The sequence below is a fragment of the Odocoileus virginianus genome, chromosome 20, assembly GCF_023699985.2.
Source record: "Odocoileus virginianus isolate 20LAN1187 ecotype Illinois chromosome 20, Ovbor_1.2, whole genome shotgun sequence".
Classification (NCBI taxonomy): Eukaryota; Metazoa; Chordata; class Mammalia; order Artiodactyla; family Cervidae; genus Odocoileus; species Odocoileus virginianus.
Genome location: NC_069693.1, coordinates 45,745,427 through 45,761,960, shown reverse-complemented (window position 1 = coordinate 45,761,960; position 16,534 = coordinate 45,745,427). Strand labels below are relative to the sequence as shown.

Sequence of the window (16,534 nt, the reverse complement as noted above, 5' to 3'; positions counted from 1 at the left end):
AGACCCTCTCCGCCTTCCCATCCCTACTCCCCCTGCTTCCTAACCCCGCCCCCATCCCCACAGAAGGAGTTTGCTTGTGGTTTGGTTCGGTCCCCCGAAGTCTGCTCTCTGTCACCTGCCTGCAGAGTGTGTAGCCAGAGTCCTGGGGCCCTGTGCAAGGGCAGGCAGGGGTCCCCCAGTGTCTGCCGGCCCAGAGACTTCTCGGAGGTGCCTCACGCCCCTGTCCGCTGTGCCCTTCTCCTTTGTCCCAGTGGTCCCGTCGAGTTTGAGGCCAGTTCAGCAGATCCTGGGAGTGTTCGAGTTTGTAGCTACGTGGATTCCCTGGTGTATGCTCACACAGGACACTCCCAGCAGTTCCTGACAGCCAGGAGAGGGGCTCCGGGCATTTCTCCTTTGCTTGTTGCCTGTCTGAATTTCTAAAACTTGCATGCTGAGCATGCATTATGTCACAATAATCTTAATAATCTTAAAGCAATATTTTCCAAAAAGAAAGGCCTGCCTCTCTGTCATCGTGAGACAGCCTTCTAATTAGAAATGCACCTCTTGGCAGTTCCTCTGTGGGCAGGAGAGCTGAGGAGAGAGTGATGGGCAGCCGTGAGGGCACACAGGTGCATCTGGGGGTAGGAGAGGCGGTGGGTGTGCCCTTGGCCTGGTGACCCCCTGGGAACCACTTCTGGCCAAGGCACACACGTGAGTCTTTGTGGGCTCAGGCAGCGTGGGTTCTCAGGGTAGAATTCACTCTCCAGTCTGCCGCCATCGTGGGCCTCAGGTCACCGGGTGACAGAGCAGGGCCATGCGCACACCCCCCAGGATTCCTGGGGTGCTGGGGGCCCGTCATGTGGGGTTCGAGGGAGAAGGGACAGATGAGAGTTCCCCAGAGCAGAGCAGAGGCCTGCGCCAGGGGCCCTGGATGGTGCCGGCAGAGGGCTCAGTGGTTGGGCCTCGGGGCCGGGGCAGCTGTTCAACGTACTCCAGCTTCCCTTTGTAAATGTTGAATTCGTACAGGCCAGCCTGGTGGCAACAAGATTACTGCTGCCCTTCAAATGCAGGGTTAAAGAAATACAACTTTGGGCTCATCCTGCTTTTGCGTGTCCCTTCTGGAGCCCTCTGAGCATCCTGACTTGGAAATCTGACTACTTTGTGGCCATCTTCCTTTAAACTCAGCAAAAGAGCTGCAGTCTTTTTCTTTAAAAGCACGGGAACCAAAGCCCTGTGGACTTTGCCAATAGCAGGGCTTGCGCACGCCGGGCCGGCAGCGTGCAAAGTGAGGGGCAGTCAGCATAACACGTCTCAGTCCCTGGTCGTGATGAATATTTCAGTTGAAAGGAATAGCATGCATTAATTATCGTAAAGAGATGTCTTTAGGAGAAAATGATTTTGAAATTCAGTTTAATTTCATTGTAATGCGCAGCAAACAGGAAGGGAGTCTGTGTGTTTAATTGGCTCTCGGGGGTGAGGCCTGGAAGCCGCGTGCCTTTGTCACAGGCCATTAGTGATACAGGCTGCATAATGTGCGCAGCAATCAGCTCACAGCTGCCGCTCCTGCGGGGCAAGCGAGCGGGATATTAAGTAGAAATCAGGATGAATTAAACTTAACCCTTTCCCCGACCAGCCCTCCTGCCACACACATTCTGGCCCAGGCTGCAGGGGGCTGCATCCATGGCTTCTCAGAGGCTGAGGGGAGAGAGGCTGCCCTCCCTGGCCTGCACAGAGCCCAGTTTCCATCGCCAGGAATTCTCTGCCAGCCCCTGGGGTCCTGGCTGCTGCTCAGGCAGGAAATCAGAGCCCTCCTTTCTGGAGCACCCCCAATGATGACCCTAACTGCATCCCACCTTCCACACGGGTGAGTGCACAGGCTCAGTGCTGGCCCCTGGGGTGGGGAAACGGTGATGCCAGAACTCCCTCCTCAGGGCTTTACACTGACCCTGCTGTCGAAGACGAGGATGCGGGATGGCAGGTGTAAGAAGGACCCAGGGTGGAGCTAAAGATGGAGATGTGGACACAGACAACCTGGGGCAGAGATGATGACCAGGACAGAGCTGAGGACACGGGACAGACATGGGGACACGGCATGTATATGGGGATGTAGAACTGAGCCGAGCCTGCGCTGCAATCCTCCTGCCCTCTGGGTGTGGTAGAGCGACTGGCAACTGAACAAGGAAACAGAAATGGCACCTCTGCCTTATTCTAAAGAAGATCTCCTGGGGCTTCTCTGGTGGCCCAGGGGTAAAGAACCTGCCTGCCAATGGAGACGCAGGTCCATCCCTGACCCAGGAGGACCGCACATGCCATGGAGGAACTGAAGCCATGTGCCCTAGAGCCCAGGCTCTGCAGTAAGAGAGGCCACCACAGGGAGAGGTCCACTCGCTCGCCACAACTAGAGAAAGCCTGCCCGCCAGCGAAGACGCAGCACAGCCAGTTAAATTAAATGTGTGAAAAAAGAGACAAAGTCTCTACCCTTTAAAGGTCTCCTCACACAGTTTGCTGTTACAAAGTGACATAGGAGATGGAACATCCCTGATGATAAATCCACACATTTGTAGAAGCTCAGGTAACTGGGTGAAGGGTGCGTAAGAAGTCCACCAGAATGTAACAGGGTACCTTGGCACTGAGTTGCTGATCCCTTTTTCTCTGTTAAAGAGCACACAATGATATTACCAGAGGAAAACCTTAAAGGGTATTTATCTAAGAAAGAAGAAGATTCACCAGCAGAAAACAGAAGGGAGCTGTTCTGTGGCCCTGTGCACACTCGGTTGAGCACGGGGTCTGCTGAGAGGTTGGAGAGCCTGGGACATGAGGGCTGACCCAGGCCAAGAGCATGGCCTCCTGCACCCAGAGCCCAGGAGGAAAATAAAGCCATAGGCAGGTGGAGGGGAAGTGCAGTCAGCCATAAAAATGCGGAAACTGTTTCACTTCCCAGTGGTGAAAGGCAAGTATGGAGACAGACTGCATCCACCAAACTGGCAGGGACTCTTCCGGAGCCGATGCTCTGTGCTGCGAGGTGGGTGCTTGGCTCCCACGGGTGGGGTACGTGTGAGGAGGGCTCCTGGGAATCCATGCACAGGAGACAGAGGTGGAGGCTCCGATGTTTATAGACCCCTGGTTTGGTGCTGGGTTTGTGGGCACCTCAGGTGCGTCCAAACCACAGAGGATCGCACGACTTCTGCACCCACGGCCCGAGTGATCCCAGCCTCGGAGCCCTGCTGGCGTGTGCCACACACGCGTGTCCGTGGGCGTGCAAGGCCGTCACACATGGGTTTGCGCGCCATGCGCAGGACACTAGCTGCTGTCTCTGCATGACTCCCTCTAGTCCTGTTTTCTCTCAGCAGAATTTCCTGGGTGAGCTCTGTCCTCCACTGCCACAGGTGAGGGTGAGACGCTCTCAGTTGTCTGAGACAAAGGCACCCCCTGCCTGGCGCTCACCCTGTGCCAGGCTCCCCTGCCTTGTGCTCACCCGGTGCACTCTGAGCTCTGACATGTTTCTTCCATGACCCGTGCATCCATTGTGACCAACAACAGTCAGGAATCAGGCAGCGTATTGAAAAAGAGGCAGTTTCTCGTTAGGGTGTGACAGCACGTGTAGCTGGAGGATGTCGACCGCCTTTGCGTCTGCTGACCGTGAACAACTAGCACATCCCCGCCACCCAGCAGGGCCCAGCAAGTCCCCAGGATGCGCAGTGCGGGCAGGCTGCTGACCCCCTGGCCCCCGCCACCCCACAGGGCACAGTCTGTGTGGCGGGCTGTGGCGCTGCCTGGCGGCCGTCCCTTTGTGTGGGCTTTACTTTGTGTCTTGAGTGAAACCCTTTGTTCCCCGGTGGTGGCCAAGATCTGCTTCTCTGTGTCTTCTGGCACACCCCGCTTGGCTTCGCCTGGCACAGCTCCTGTGCAGACGACGGGTACCGTCCCGTCTCGCTCCTGCTGGGCCTCTGTGCTGCCCTTTGGCCTCCGTGTCTCTCCAGGCCGGCCCTGGCAGAGGGTCCCTGTTTTCATCAAGGTCCCATACAGGCAGCTGGGAGACTCCAGACCGTCTGTCAGGTTTGGGAAGGAGCCCTCGTACCCCAACTGTGTCCACACTGGCAGTTGGAGGGCGCCCAGGGACTGCCACATACTCGTGGACACACTGTTCCGGGCTTCCTGAGTTGGGGTGCTGGTCTGTCCAGTTCCCCCAAGAGACCCCCCAGTGCCCCCCTCCCTCGCACCAGCATACAGCTCCCACCTGCCTCCTCCTTCCTACAGGGTCACGTCTGTCCCTGCACCCCTGCGTCCTCCTCCTCGGCTCGGGCCATGTTCCCAGGAGCCTCTGAAGCCGGGCAGCAGCAGGTGCACTCCAGAGAGCTATGTCCACTGGCATGCTCGTCTGGCTGGGCCAGGCACAGAGCTCTAGTGTCTGGCTTTCAGGGGCCCTGCTGGCCGCAGCCGCCTTGCTCCTGGTGCGTCATGACCTTTCCCCTCTCTCGAGTCCCTTTGCCCTGGGAGCCCTCTGGTTGACAAGCCCCCTGCCTCCGGGGCTCTGACTGTCCTCATCTTGCCAGCGCACTTGATGGCTGAGTTCTCCTCGCCGATGTCAGTGGGGGTCAGGGGCTGAGAGCAGGAGGCAGGGTTGGGGAGGCCCCTGGGCTCCATACTGCTGTCCACCTCCTCTGTCCCCAGAGCATGAGTGGTGGCCGTGCACTGAGGGCCAGTGCCCCTGCCTCCTGCTCTCAGCTGTCCTCTGCGCCTCCCCCAGGGCACCTGCCAGTCCAGCCATAAACGACCCGCAGAGTCTGTCTACCTGCCTTCCAGCTGCCAGTTTTCTCACCAACACACCCTCTCCTGTTCCCTCTGCATAACTTTTGTGCCTTAAAAAAACGGTTGCTATTGACTTCATTCCAGGAGGAAGCAATCCGAGCTGTGTGTTGAGGCAGGCCCCGCTCAAGGGAGATGTCGTGTGTCTGTTTTCCTTCTCCTATCCTTCTTGGCCCCCTGCTCGGCCACGCTGAGGGGCACAGACCCACCGGGACCTTCTGCCTCCATCCTCATGTCCTGTGTCCGTCTGTCTGTCTCAAATCTCCGTCGTCTTCCCTCTTATGAGGACGTTGTGACCAATTTGAGGCCACCGAGTAATCAAGGGCTGCCATGACGTGTGTCCTTACTTCCTGCCTAACGGTGACCCCAGGGAGTAGCAGGGTCTCCCACCTGCCTTTCCTCACTCAGCACATAGACCCGGGACCTCCCCTGGTATGGCGTCCATGTGTCCTCTCACCAGCCCTGCCATCTCGGGGCTGGCTTTGCTCAAAGACCCTAGTCTCACTGCTCTTCATGTGGCTGGAGGAGGTCAGTAAGTGGACCACCTGGTGTGCAGGGCTTGGGGTGGGGGGAGGGTGGTGGGGAGGTGGGGAGCTGGGGAGGCAGCTGGTGAGGCCACAGGAGTGACATCTGAGTGGAGCAGTGGACAGGTGGAGAAGCAGACACTGCTAGTGGGCGGCGGGTGTGAGCACCCCTGGGCGAGGGACATGGCCGGCGGTCTGCCAGAGGGCGTGGGTGCGGCCATTGGGAGCTCTCGCCCTGGGTTAAACTGACATCAGAGCAAGGAGGGTGCAGGTGTTGTGGCCAGAGGCCCTGAGGCCACCTCAGCCTTGGTGTGGTCATTGGGTGTGTCCCTGGCAGGACCAGGTGTGGGATGTGGAGCCCAGGGCAGGGCAGTGACCCCCACACCCCTGGGTCCCTGGCAGGCAGAGGCCAGTGGGAGCTGGGTCTGGAAACCGCAGGAGGAACCACCTTGGGCCAGGGTTGGTATTTAGGGATGGAGAAGCCGTCCAGTGTGGAGAGGATGTGGCCAGAGCCAGAGACACACATCAGGGGCCCTGGTGGGCCTCGGGGGATGGGGCACCCTATGTCCTGTCCCTGCAACCTGCCTGTCACTCTTGTCACACGCGTCCTTCCCCGCCATCCACCTACCCATCACTCATCCAGGGACCGCGGTGGCTCCCAGGACCTCCCCTTCCTTCTGCTTAGTGTTGGGCAGGAGGGCCCCCACCTCAGGAGCCCAGCTCCCGCTGCGGCCAGCCGGGCACAGCCATCCATCTTGTTTAATAGGCTGGGGTGCCCCACGTGGCTGGGCTCCAGGAGAGCGAGCTGATGGATGGGCCTCCTGCGTTGGACGGCAATGTATCATGAAATATTGATTTATTCCAGCTAATCACCCGCGTGAAGTGTGTGAGAGCAGACGGTGGTGCGTCAGTGCAGCTCTCAGAGCACGGGCAGGCGTTCCCATGTGCACAGTCTCACACATGCGTGCACACTTGTGTGAGCGCATTCACCCTCAGCCCTGCTCCCCCTGTTCCCGCAATGCCCCAGCGGGCATGTGCCCCGTGCCCTTGCTGGGGTGGCAAGCACCCGCACTGAGCATGGCAGGGGGGGGCCTTTCCTCCTGCCAGATCCCCCACGTGACCCCACGTGTGTCCCACTCCCTGTCAGGAAGGGTCTGCCCTGATGTCCACGCCAGGCCCTTCTGTGGCTGGAACCCAGGGAGGCCCTGTGGGTTGTATCTCCTGCCTCCGTGGCCCTTGGAAGCTGTGGGCTATTCCCACGATGGTCCCTGTGGGATGTGGTCGCAGATGTGTCTGTGTGGGCATCACACAAGGCCCCAGCTGTTCACGTGGCACTGGCCAGCTTGTTCCAGAGAGATGTAGATGCCCCGAGACACAGGGCCACACCCAGCAAGCTGACCCAGGCCTCTCCCTAGGTGACACGGCAGTGTTCAAGGATGGCAGCTACTGGATCCGTGGCCGCACCTCTGTGGACATCATCAAGAGTGGCGGCTATAAGGTCAGCGCCCTGGAGGTGGAGCGGCTCCTGCTGGCCCATCCCAGCATCACTGGTGAGTGGCCCTGTGACCCTGCCCTTCAGCTGACACAGCTGCTCTCGGCTATCCGGGCCATCTTGGGACCGGTCCACAATGCGGCTTCCTATGTGTGTATTGGGGCATACCATCAGGTCCTCTGCTCCCCTCACCGGCCCCCTTGTAGGTCCAGGCTGGCCAGTGCAGGCCACTGACCCCGTGGTCAGGAGTGGTGGTGTCCCTGGCTCTCCTGACACCCCAGGGGTGCCCTGTGCCCCCGTTTCTGGCCACTTGGGCTTCTCTGGGTCCTTCCTGCAGCATTCTGTGCTCGTTCTTGTGTATCCTGAGATCCCTCCCTCTGCTTCCTCCACAGACGTTGCTGTGATTGGAGTTCCAGACATGACGTGGGGCCAGCGGGTCACTGCAGTGGTGACCCTTCAAGAGGGCCACTCACTGTCCCACCGGGAGCTCAAGGAGTGGGCCAGGTGAGGGCTGAGCTATGTGGCCTTTATGGGAGCTGCCCCCGCCATACACACGGACACTCGAGGTGTTAAGGACCCGAAGACAGCCATGCAGTGGTGGCTAGCAGGCAGCGTGTCCCTCACGGGAGCTGCCCCCGCACACACAGGCATGGGTGTGAAGGCAGTCCTTAAGCACCGGCCCCTCCCCCACACATACACACGCGAGGCCTGAAGGACCCGAGAAGGCTGCGTGGTGGTGGCAGGAGCAGAGGTAGGACCCTGACCCTTGACTCAGGTCTGAGCTTCCGAGGCAGGTTCTGAGGCAGACGGGGGCACACATGAGCACCTGCATCCTCTCCTGGGTATAGGAGGGACCTCGTCAGGGAAGGTCCATTTGCAGAGCCCAGCTCAGAGGACCCTGGGGCAGGCTGAACAGGCTAGGGGTGCCGCTGAGCTTGGGGCATCGCAGGGGCCTGTGGGTGCTCGCTGTTGGCCCGAGCTCAGAGAAAAGCTGTTAGTTCTGTCCCCAGGTTCTTTATCTTAGATGTAGGAGGTTCCTCCCTCTCCCCTCCCCACCCCCCCTTCTGCCGCCTCCTCAGCACTGAAGATACTTGTGGCTCTCCCAGCGGGGTCTCGGGAGCTGTCGGAGTCCTTTTTTATCGGGCAGCACAGCTGGGCCATTAGATTCCCCTGGATTTGCAGAATCACAGCTGGAACGTTATAGTTTCACAAAGGCGTGAGCAGGATTCTAGTTGGCTTTGCCGCTTTGCTTAAACAGTCGCTTTGTTAAAAGGCAGAGCTCGCCATCCTGTGCCAAGAGCCAGTCTCCCAACATTAGAGATGCTCCTTGTCACCCCAGGCTCCCGGCGTCCCTCTGCGGGGTCTGCTGCCTGCCGAGAGCTTGGGGTCCTGGGAGATGCTCCCCGCAGGGTGGGCCTGGGGTGGCTGGCACCCTGGGCTTTGTGTTCTCACACTGGGTGGCCACGGACAGTGACCCCGCGACTGCCCACCCTGTGGAGGGGAGGGCAAAGGTCCTCCTCTCAGAGGGCAGGGCCGGCTCCAGATCCGCCTGCACTCCCGGTGGGGGGAGTATGCAGGAGGGGCCTCACTCCAGTCCCTCTTGACACTGGCTCAGTGAAGCTGCTGTTTCTATGTCATGTTTGTTGCCATATAAGGGTCTTTTTTTTTTAAAGGTTATGTAAAAATAATGTTTTCCCTTCCACTGCTGTTTTTTCATTCCTGAAGATTCTTGCCTCACAGTCTGTCTGCCCCTCAGTAAAGGTCCATCCTGCCCCTTCCCCCAGACCACTGTGCTCCTAGCGGAGTGAGGGGAAGCTGGCAGCCACCTCCTCCCCAGCTCAGGCATTGGGACACTGTGGGTGAGCACGGATTGGGGCTGGGCAGCAGTGCCACATTCCCTGGTCTGGACATGGCCCGCCCACCACACTGTCCAGTTGCAGAGGCCCATGTGGGGCTTACACCTCAGGGGCAGGGATGGGGGGTGTAGTTCAGGAATCCCGTGCCCAGATGGAGCTCTGCGGGATCAGGTCTCGAGCAGGGACGCTGCTCCCAAGGGGCTGAGCGGTGGGAATTTCCCTGCAGGGAAGCTCTGGAACAAACAGCTCAGTTCTGCGGGGTTCCCGCTCAGGCGACATTTTGCCCTGACCGGTTCCTCCCAGCCCACTTGCTGAGCTGATGCTCTCCAGAGGAGAACGGGTCTGTTCTCAGAAATGGTGAACACACAGGCTTTTAGACTGCGCCCCTCCATGCCTGCAACTTCTCTTCCATTTTGGTGACTATGGGCTGGGGTTCGGGCTGCGCATCCTGCCTCTGTTGCCCCTCTGCCCCAGGCGGCACCTGTGCTTCTGCTGGTCTCTTATAAAGGGGCCACGTGCGGCCATGCTTCAGGGAGCTCTGCTCGGGATAGCCTCCGGTGCCTGCAGCCTCCACGTGCTGCCCGGGCTGGGCCACCAGGGGCCTGTCCACAGGAGGACGCCTCTTCCAACGGGGCCCCTCCCACTTTGTGGACATCGGCTCTGGTGTGGGAGGGGCGGTGCTGGCCGGTGTGCATGCATGGTCAGGACACCCAGGGGTGTGTGGGGTGCCAACCACTCCCCTCCAGTAACCTCCCACTGGAGAAAGGTGCCAACCCCCTCCCCCCACCCGCGTCCCCTGCACTCAGGCCCCATGTCTCTGCAGAGGCGTCCTGGCCCCATATGCGGTGCCCTCGGAGCTGCTGCTGGTGGAGGAGATCCCGCGGAACCAGATGGGGAAGGTCAACAAGCGAGACCTCGTCCGGCAGCTTTACCCACACGAGAAGGGCACCCCCGAGGATGGACACCAGTGAGCCAGCCTCCCGCGCAGCCAGAATGAAACCACCGTAAATCCTGCAATGGCATTGTGGCTGCAGCCAGACCCTACGGTTCCATGTGCTTGGCACCCTTGACACCTGGGTCCCTGCGTGTCCAGAGGTGTCTCGGGGAAGCCGGTCTCCCTGGAAACTCAATAAAGGCCTCGCAGAGAAGCCAGTGCCTGTCCAGCAATCCTGCCTGGGCCTGTGTGGTCCCTGCCCCCGCATGGGGAAGGCGCGGTCTGCACATGTGTGCACACTGCAGGGCAGGGTGGACGGCGGCCCTGGGCATCCAGGGGAGGGCATTTCCCGCAACAAGAGCAGGTGGCTGTGGGGTGTCCAGCACCTATGGCCCTGGCCGAGGCTCACTAGGCCTTCAAGGGCAGAGCCGTGGCTCAGGCGACCAGAGGGCAGAGACAGCCTGACTCTTGGCCCCAGAGTGGCCACCTAGACCAGGGACGGGCTAGGAGCCAGTATCTGGGACTCTGGGGCCACTTGTTCCTGGTCGTGGTTGCAGCCTGGATCCCACCGTCCTCAGGGTCCAGAGTGCTCAGTAGCCAGAGGTTGACCACGAATGGCCCCACTACTGCACCCCTGACCCTTGACCCCTCCCCTCCCCTATGCTGTCCCTCTGCAACACCCCCAGTCCCCTTCGGTCTTCATCTGGACATCTCCCTCTCCTTCCCAGACCCCCACCGGCCCCTGCTGCCCGGCCCCAGGCCCCCCTGCCCTCCCCAGCCAAAGGCAGGGGTGCCCTCAGAGGCCCAAGGGTCATGGGGAGGCTGAGTGGGAACCAGGACAGAGCCAAGGCCTAGGTGGGCAGCATGTGGGGCCAGGACCCCTGCCCCACCCATACGTGGCCCAAGACTGCCTGAGACCAGCCCCGGGCGCATCTACCTCAGCGCCCTCCCGCGAGAGGCCTGGCCATGCACGGTCACTGCCCATGCAGCAGGCTGGCCTCCCCGGCTGGGCGCTGACCAGCGGCCAGTCCTCTTGGGCAGCACTGTACCTATGGCTCCCGCTGTCCTCGTGTCGCCAGGTCTTTACCTGATCCCACTGGCTGACTCTGGGCTGAGGGGGCTGCAGGGGTAAGAGCTAGTCATTCTTTAACTTCTTAGTTCTTCATTTTTCTTTTTGTCCAGGAAAAGCATCAGCAGGTTGGACAAGGCATGGTGTCCACTCAGGAGAGTGTGAGTCAGGAGTCAGTTTCGGCTGCCTAGTGATGTCACCCCTGTAATTAGGTTCTTGTAAGGTTAGAGGGAGAGAGAGCTGCCTTCACTATGCCGAACCTGCCACAGATACCTGGAGATGGAGTCCCCACACACTGGCCAGGGGTCTCACTCAGGGCTCTGAGGGAGGATGAGACTGGCTGAGACCCCCAGGGCCAGCGGTCTCCTCAGTCAGGCTGGGCTGTCTTTGGTGACGGATTTGGGTTCTTTGGGGTTACTGGTTTATTCAGTTATAACTTCCATTTAATGACTTGAATCGTCTGTAAAGCCGTTCACTTCATCCAGGTTTCAGACTTACTGACACAAAGTCACTCACCAGTCTTGCTAGTGCTTCTGGCTGACTCTCCTTTTTGTTGGCTCATCCTCCTCCCGATTTCTTCTGTTTCTTTAGCATCTTTTCCTGGTGGCTGACCAGACCTGCCCTCACTGTCTTCACCTGGCTGTTCTCCTAACCCTCACCTGGGCACCTCCCTCCCCACCCAGCTCCAAACTCTGGGTCACTTCTGCTTTGATTTTTTTCCCTTAATTTTTAAAATTTGCTTTGTTTTTGGCTGCGCTGGGTCTTCGTTGCTGCGTGCAGGCTTTCTCTATTTTCGGGGAGCCAGGGCTACTCTCGAGTTGTGGTGCACAGGCTTCTCATTGTGGTGGCTTTCATTGCAGTGAGAACACAGACTCAGTAGTTGGGTCTCCCGGGCTTAGTTGCTCCACAGCACGTGGAATCCTCATTTAACCAGGGATTGAGCCGATTTTTAATCACTGGACCACCAAGGAAGTCCGTTGCTTTGATTTACTCTCTTAACCCGTAAGTGATGAGAGCACGTCCTGTGTCCACCGTTTCCCCACCAGTCTCTGCCGTGACCCCGAGAATGTGGGCCACGGGGCTCCAGTGCTTTGGAGTTCCTGGACTTCATGTGCTCCCTTCACAGCAGCAACTTCTGTCCCTTCGGGAGCCTGCTCTTCTGAGATGTTTCAGCACTAGGTGCTTAGCCCCTGGTCATACCCCATTATTACATATCAGTTCAATTCATTTACTCAGTCATGTGACTGACTCTTTGTGACCCCATGGACTGCAGCATGCCAGGCTTCCCTGTCTGTCACCTACTCGCGGAGCTTGCTGAAACTCATGTCCATCAAGTCAGTGATGCCATCCAACCATCTAACCCTCTGTCATCCCCTTCTCCTCCTGCCTTCAATCTTTCCCAGCATCAGGGTCTTTTCCAATGAGTCAGTTCTTTGCATCAGGTGGCCAAAGTATTGGAGCTTCAGTTTCAGCATCAGTCCTTCCAATGAATATTCAGTACTGATTTCCTTTAGGATTGACTGGTTTGATCTCCTTGCAGTTCTAGGGACTCACAAGAGTCTTCTCCAAAACCACATTTCAAATTACATTTAGAGTTTCTCTTTATCTCTATTTGAGCTTCCCTGTTAAGTCACAAACTGTCTGAGTTCAGTACTGCTGTCCAGCTTCTGGGGTTGGTGTTTGTTCCATCTCTGGGCTCCACACCCCGCCCCCATGTAGCTGTACTGTCTCGTGAGTAGCGCAACTAGGTCTGGTGTTTTTACTCCAGTCTCTCCTTTGGTGAGCAATGCAGTGCATTTATTGTGACTGCTGATGTCTTTGGACTTCTCTCCACAATCCCTAGTTGTGTTCTCTGCCATCAACTTAGGGATGTGGGGTTGCTGTTTTGCCTCCTCTTTCATTGTTGTAATAAACTTCTCTACTTTTTTCTCTTTGTTCGGAAATTATAAACTAAAGTTCTCTTTTTTGAGTACCCTTAAGATGTTTAAATACTGGCTAATATTAAAAAGCAGAGACATTACTTTGCCAACAAAGATCTGATAGTCAAAGCTATGGTTTTTCCAGTAGTCATGTATGGATGGAAGAGTTGGACTATAAAGAAAGCTGAGTGCCAAAGAATTGATGCTTTTGAACTGTGGTGTTGGAGAAAACTACTGAGAGTCCCTTGGGCTGCAAGGAGATCCAGCCAGTCAATCCTAAAGGAAGTCAGTCCTAAATATTCATTGGAAGGACTGATGCTTAAACTGAAACTCCAATACTTTGGCCATCTGATGTTGGGAAAGATTGAAGGCAGGAGGAGGAGGGGACGACAGAGGATGAGATGGTTAGATGACATCACCGACTCAATGGACATGAGTATGGGTGAACTTCAGGAGTTGGTGATGGACTGGGAGGCCTGGCATGCTGCAGTTCATGGGGTCACAAAGAGTTGGACATGACTGAGCAACTGAACTGAACTGATGCAAATAAGTGACTCATTGGAAAAGACTCTGATACTGGGAAAGATTGAAGGCAGGAGGAGAAGGGGACGACAGAGGGTGAGATGGTTGGATGGCATCACTGACACGATGGACATGAGTTTGAACAAGTTCCAAAAGTTGGTGATGGACAGGGAAGCCTGGCATGCTGCAGTCCATGGGGTTGCAGAGTCGGACACGACTGAGCGACTGAACTGATAAAGTCTTAATTCTTCACGGTTATGCAGCACAGGGCTCCCCCATGGCCAGGATGATGCCTGCCAGTACCTGCCCCGCTGCCATCTCAATAGGTTTCTGTAACATCTCAGTTTCGTTTTTGATACAAAAATTAATAGGCTTCTGGGCTTCCCTGGTGGTCCAGTGGTTAAGAGTCCACCTGCCAATGCAGGGGCATGGGTTTGATCCCTGGATCACCAGACTGAGAAGATCGCACAGGCCTAGAGGCAACTAAGGCCGTGTGCCACACTGCTGAGCTAGAGCTCTGGAGCCTGAGGGCTGCAGCTACTGAGGCTGCACACCACAACTGGAGAGTACCCCCCCCCCACCGTGACTAGAGAAAAGCCAGTGCAGCAACAAAGACCCAGCACAGCCAAAAATAAATAAAAATTTTAAAAATCACTATACTTTTCCATGGTCATTAAATTTACCGAAATTTTATCCACTTCTTGGCTCAATGGGATTTCATTTTAACCAGAAATTCTCTGCAACTGTTTCAGTAACGCGGCTGAGGGTGTATAAGAGTCTCTACTTTTCCTCACTCTCGAATGACGGGCTGTCTGCTCCTCTAGTGCCGAAAAGGTTTTCCTTGTCCTGGACACCAGTAAGTGTCTGCCTCAGTCACACCCAGGACGGAGCCCTGAGGGCCTGGGTGGGGGCAGGTCCAGAGGAGGACTGGCAGGAGGGAGCCACAGGGCACGACAGTCTGGGAGGTTCTGGTCCCCAGCAGTCGGGATGGAGAACGTGTGGGGAAAGGGGCGGAGGTGGGGCTAGGGTACCTGCCAGGTGCGCAAAGGCTCCCAGCTTTCAGGAGAGAGCGGGGCTTCAGGACCAAGGAGAGTGGCCGAAACGTATGACTCTTCCCTGAGAGAGGCCAGAAGGCTGCTAGCTGGGCGCTGCTCTGTGGGGCCCGGGTCTGCAGCTCCGACCAGTGCAGGTCTCTCCCTGGACGTTTTGCCTGGGTCCTGTGTCTGGAGGAGAAAGGCCAACAGGAAGGGCCCAGGTCCCCAAGCCCACTCAGCCCGCATCTTCCTCCTCAGGCGGGTCCCAGGAGAGCAAGTGAGCTCCCGCCCTCGCGGAGTGGGCGGGGCGACTCGTTTCCCCGCCCTCGGGGTGGGCGGGGCCGGGGCCTCAGAATGGCTGAATTACTCCGGTGGTTAATGTGGTTTATGTGCATTGGATCTTCTCCCTAGTTTTGCACTGGTCCTGTGTCATTGGAGGGCAGTAATGCAACCAGGGCGGGCGGGAGGGGGGAGTCCTGCCACTCAGACCGGCATCTACTCCTCTGGAGGTCCCCATGGCCAAGCAATGGTCCGCCCTCCGATGCCGCACCCTTCCCCATCCTCTGGCCCTCCTCAGATCTGAATTCGGGGTTAAGTGAATGCTGCAGTTTGGGATCCTTTACCCCAAGTGGACAGACCTAGGGATTGATGAAGACATGTCGCTGATGCCCAGTCCGTGCGTGCCTGGGATGGGCCCGGAGAGATCTGCCTCTCACGGACCTCCCTCTATCCCTCTCACCATCCCTCCCTCCAGCACCCACGCCCGCCTGATGAGGCCAAGGACGCTCCTGTGGGCCCTAGCCCATCATTGAAAGGATGTTCACCCCATAGAGAAAGCAGAAGAGGTATTCAGCCCATGAAAACAGGTATTCTGAAAACATTTCATTGACTACACAAAAATCTTTGTGTGGATCACAACAAACTGTGGAAAATTCTTAAAGACATGGGAATACCAGACCGCCTTACCTGCCTCCTGAGAAACCTGTATGCAGGTCAAGAAAGCCAGTTAGAGCCAGACATGGAACAATATACTGGTTCAAAATTGGGAAAGGGCTATGACAAGACTGTATGTTGTCACCCTGCTTATTTAACTTATGTGCAGAGTACATCCTGCAAAATGCTGGGCTGGGTGAATCATAGCCTGGAATCAAGATTGCCCGGAGAAATATCAGCGACCTCAGATTTGTAGATGATATCACTCTTATGGCAGAAATCGAAGAGGAACTAAAGAGCCTCTTGATGAAGGTGCAAGAAGAGAGGCCTCTGCTATGGCCCCAGGAGCTCCACATCAGAACCAAGAGCCCCAGGCAGCACCACGGTCTCTCCCTACATTTTCTTCATGTCCCACCAGGAACACAAAAAGAAAATGGAAAAGCTGGCTTAAAACCCAACATTCAAAAAACTAAGGTCATGGCATCTGATCCCATTACTTTGTGGCAAATAGAAGGGGGAAAAGTAGATGCAGTGACAGATTTTCTTTTCTTGGGCTCCAAAATCACTGTGGACAGTGACTGCAGTCACCAAATCAAAAGATGCTTGCTCATTGGAAGAAAAGCTGTGACAAACCTAGACCACGTATTAAAATCAGACACATCACTTGGCCAACAAAGGTCCATATAGTCAATGGTTTTTTCCATATGGTTTTTCCAGTAGCCATGTATGGATGTCAGAGTGGATTACAAAGACTACAAAGCGCTGAAGAATTGATGCTTTTGAGTAGTGGTGCTGGAGAAGACTCTTGAGAGTCCCTGGACTGCAAGGAGAGCAAACCTAAATCTTAAAGAAAATCAACCCTGAATATTCATTGTAAGGACTGATGGTGAAGCTCCAATACTTTGGCCATCTGATGCAAAGAGCTGACTCATTGGAAAAGACCCTGATGCTAGGAAAGATTGAATGCAAAAGAAGGGGGCGACAGAGGATGAGATGGTTAGATGGCATCACCAACTCAATGGACATGAATCTGAGCAAACTCCGGGAGATAGTGGAAGACAGGGAAGCTGGTGTGCCGCAGTCCATGGAGTCCCACAGATTCAGACAGGACTTAGGGACTAAACAACAACATCCCCCCAGTTTCTTCAAGACAAGGACCCTCTCCAGCCCAGGCTTGTACCAGGTGCACATGACATTCACATGATGTGGCTCACGAGGGCTGTGACATGACGTGTGTGCAGGACACAGGCTCACTGAGGCCTCTGAGTGAGCAGGACAGGGGCGTACACTCCTGCCCTGGGGTCTTAGGGTGCAGGGGTGCCCTGGCCCTGCCCACTTGGTCAAGGTTTTTCCTGGAGTGGGTTTTTCCTTGAGAACCACCCCTGTTATGTTTACAAATTGCTTTCAATCTGGACCATTTGAGCCCAGAGACCTCTGTTCTCTGGCCTGTCCTGCACCACATCAGT

At 56.6% G+C, this 16,534-nt stretch overlaps 1 protein-coding gene across 1 annotated transcript in view; it reads left to right on the top strand.

The window, feature by feature from the left end:
- Positions 1-9,805, top strand: part of ACSF3 (acyl-CoA synthetase family member 3) — a 40,165-nt gene extending 30,360 nt beyond the window's left edge. The window contains exons 8-10 of the mRNA XM_070451402.1: positions 6,725-6,859; positions 7,194-7,305; positions 9,481-9,805. Of these exons, the coding sequence (XP_070307503.1) occupies positions 6,725-6,859; positions 7,194-7,305; positions 9,481-9,628 (395 nt within the window). The 3' untranslated portion in view covers positions 9,629-9,805. The remainder of the gene's footprint in view (positions 1-6,724; positions 6,860-7,193; positions 7,306-9,480) is intronic.
- The last annotated feature ends 6,729 nt before the right edge of the window (positions 9,806-16,534 follow it).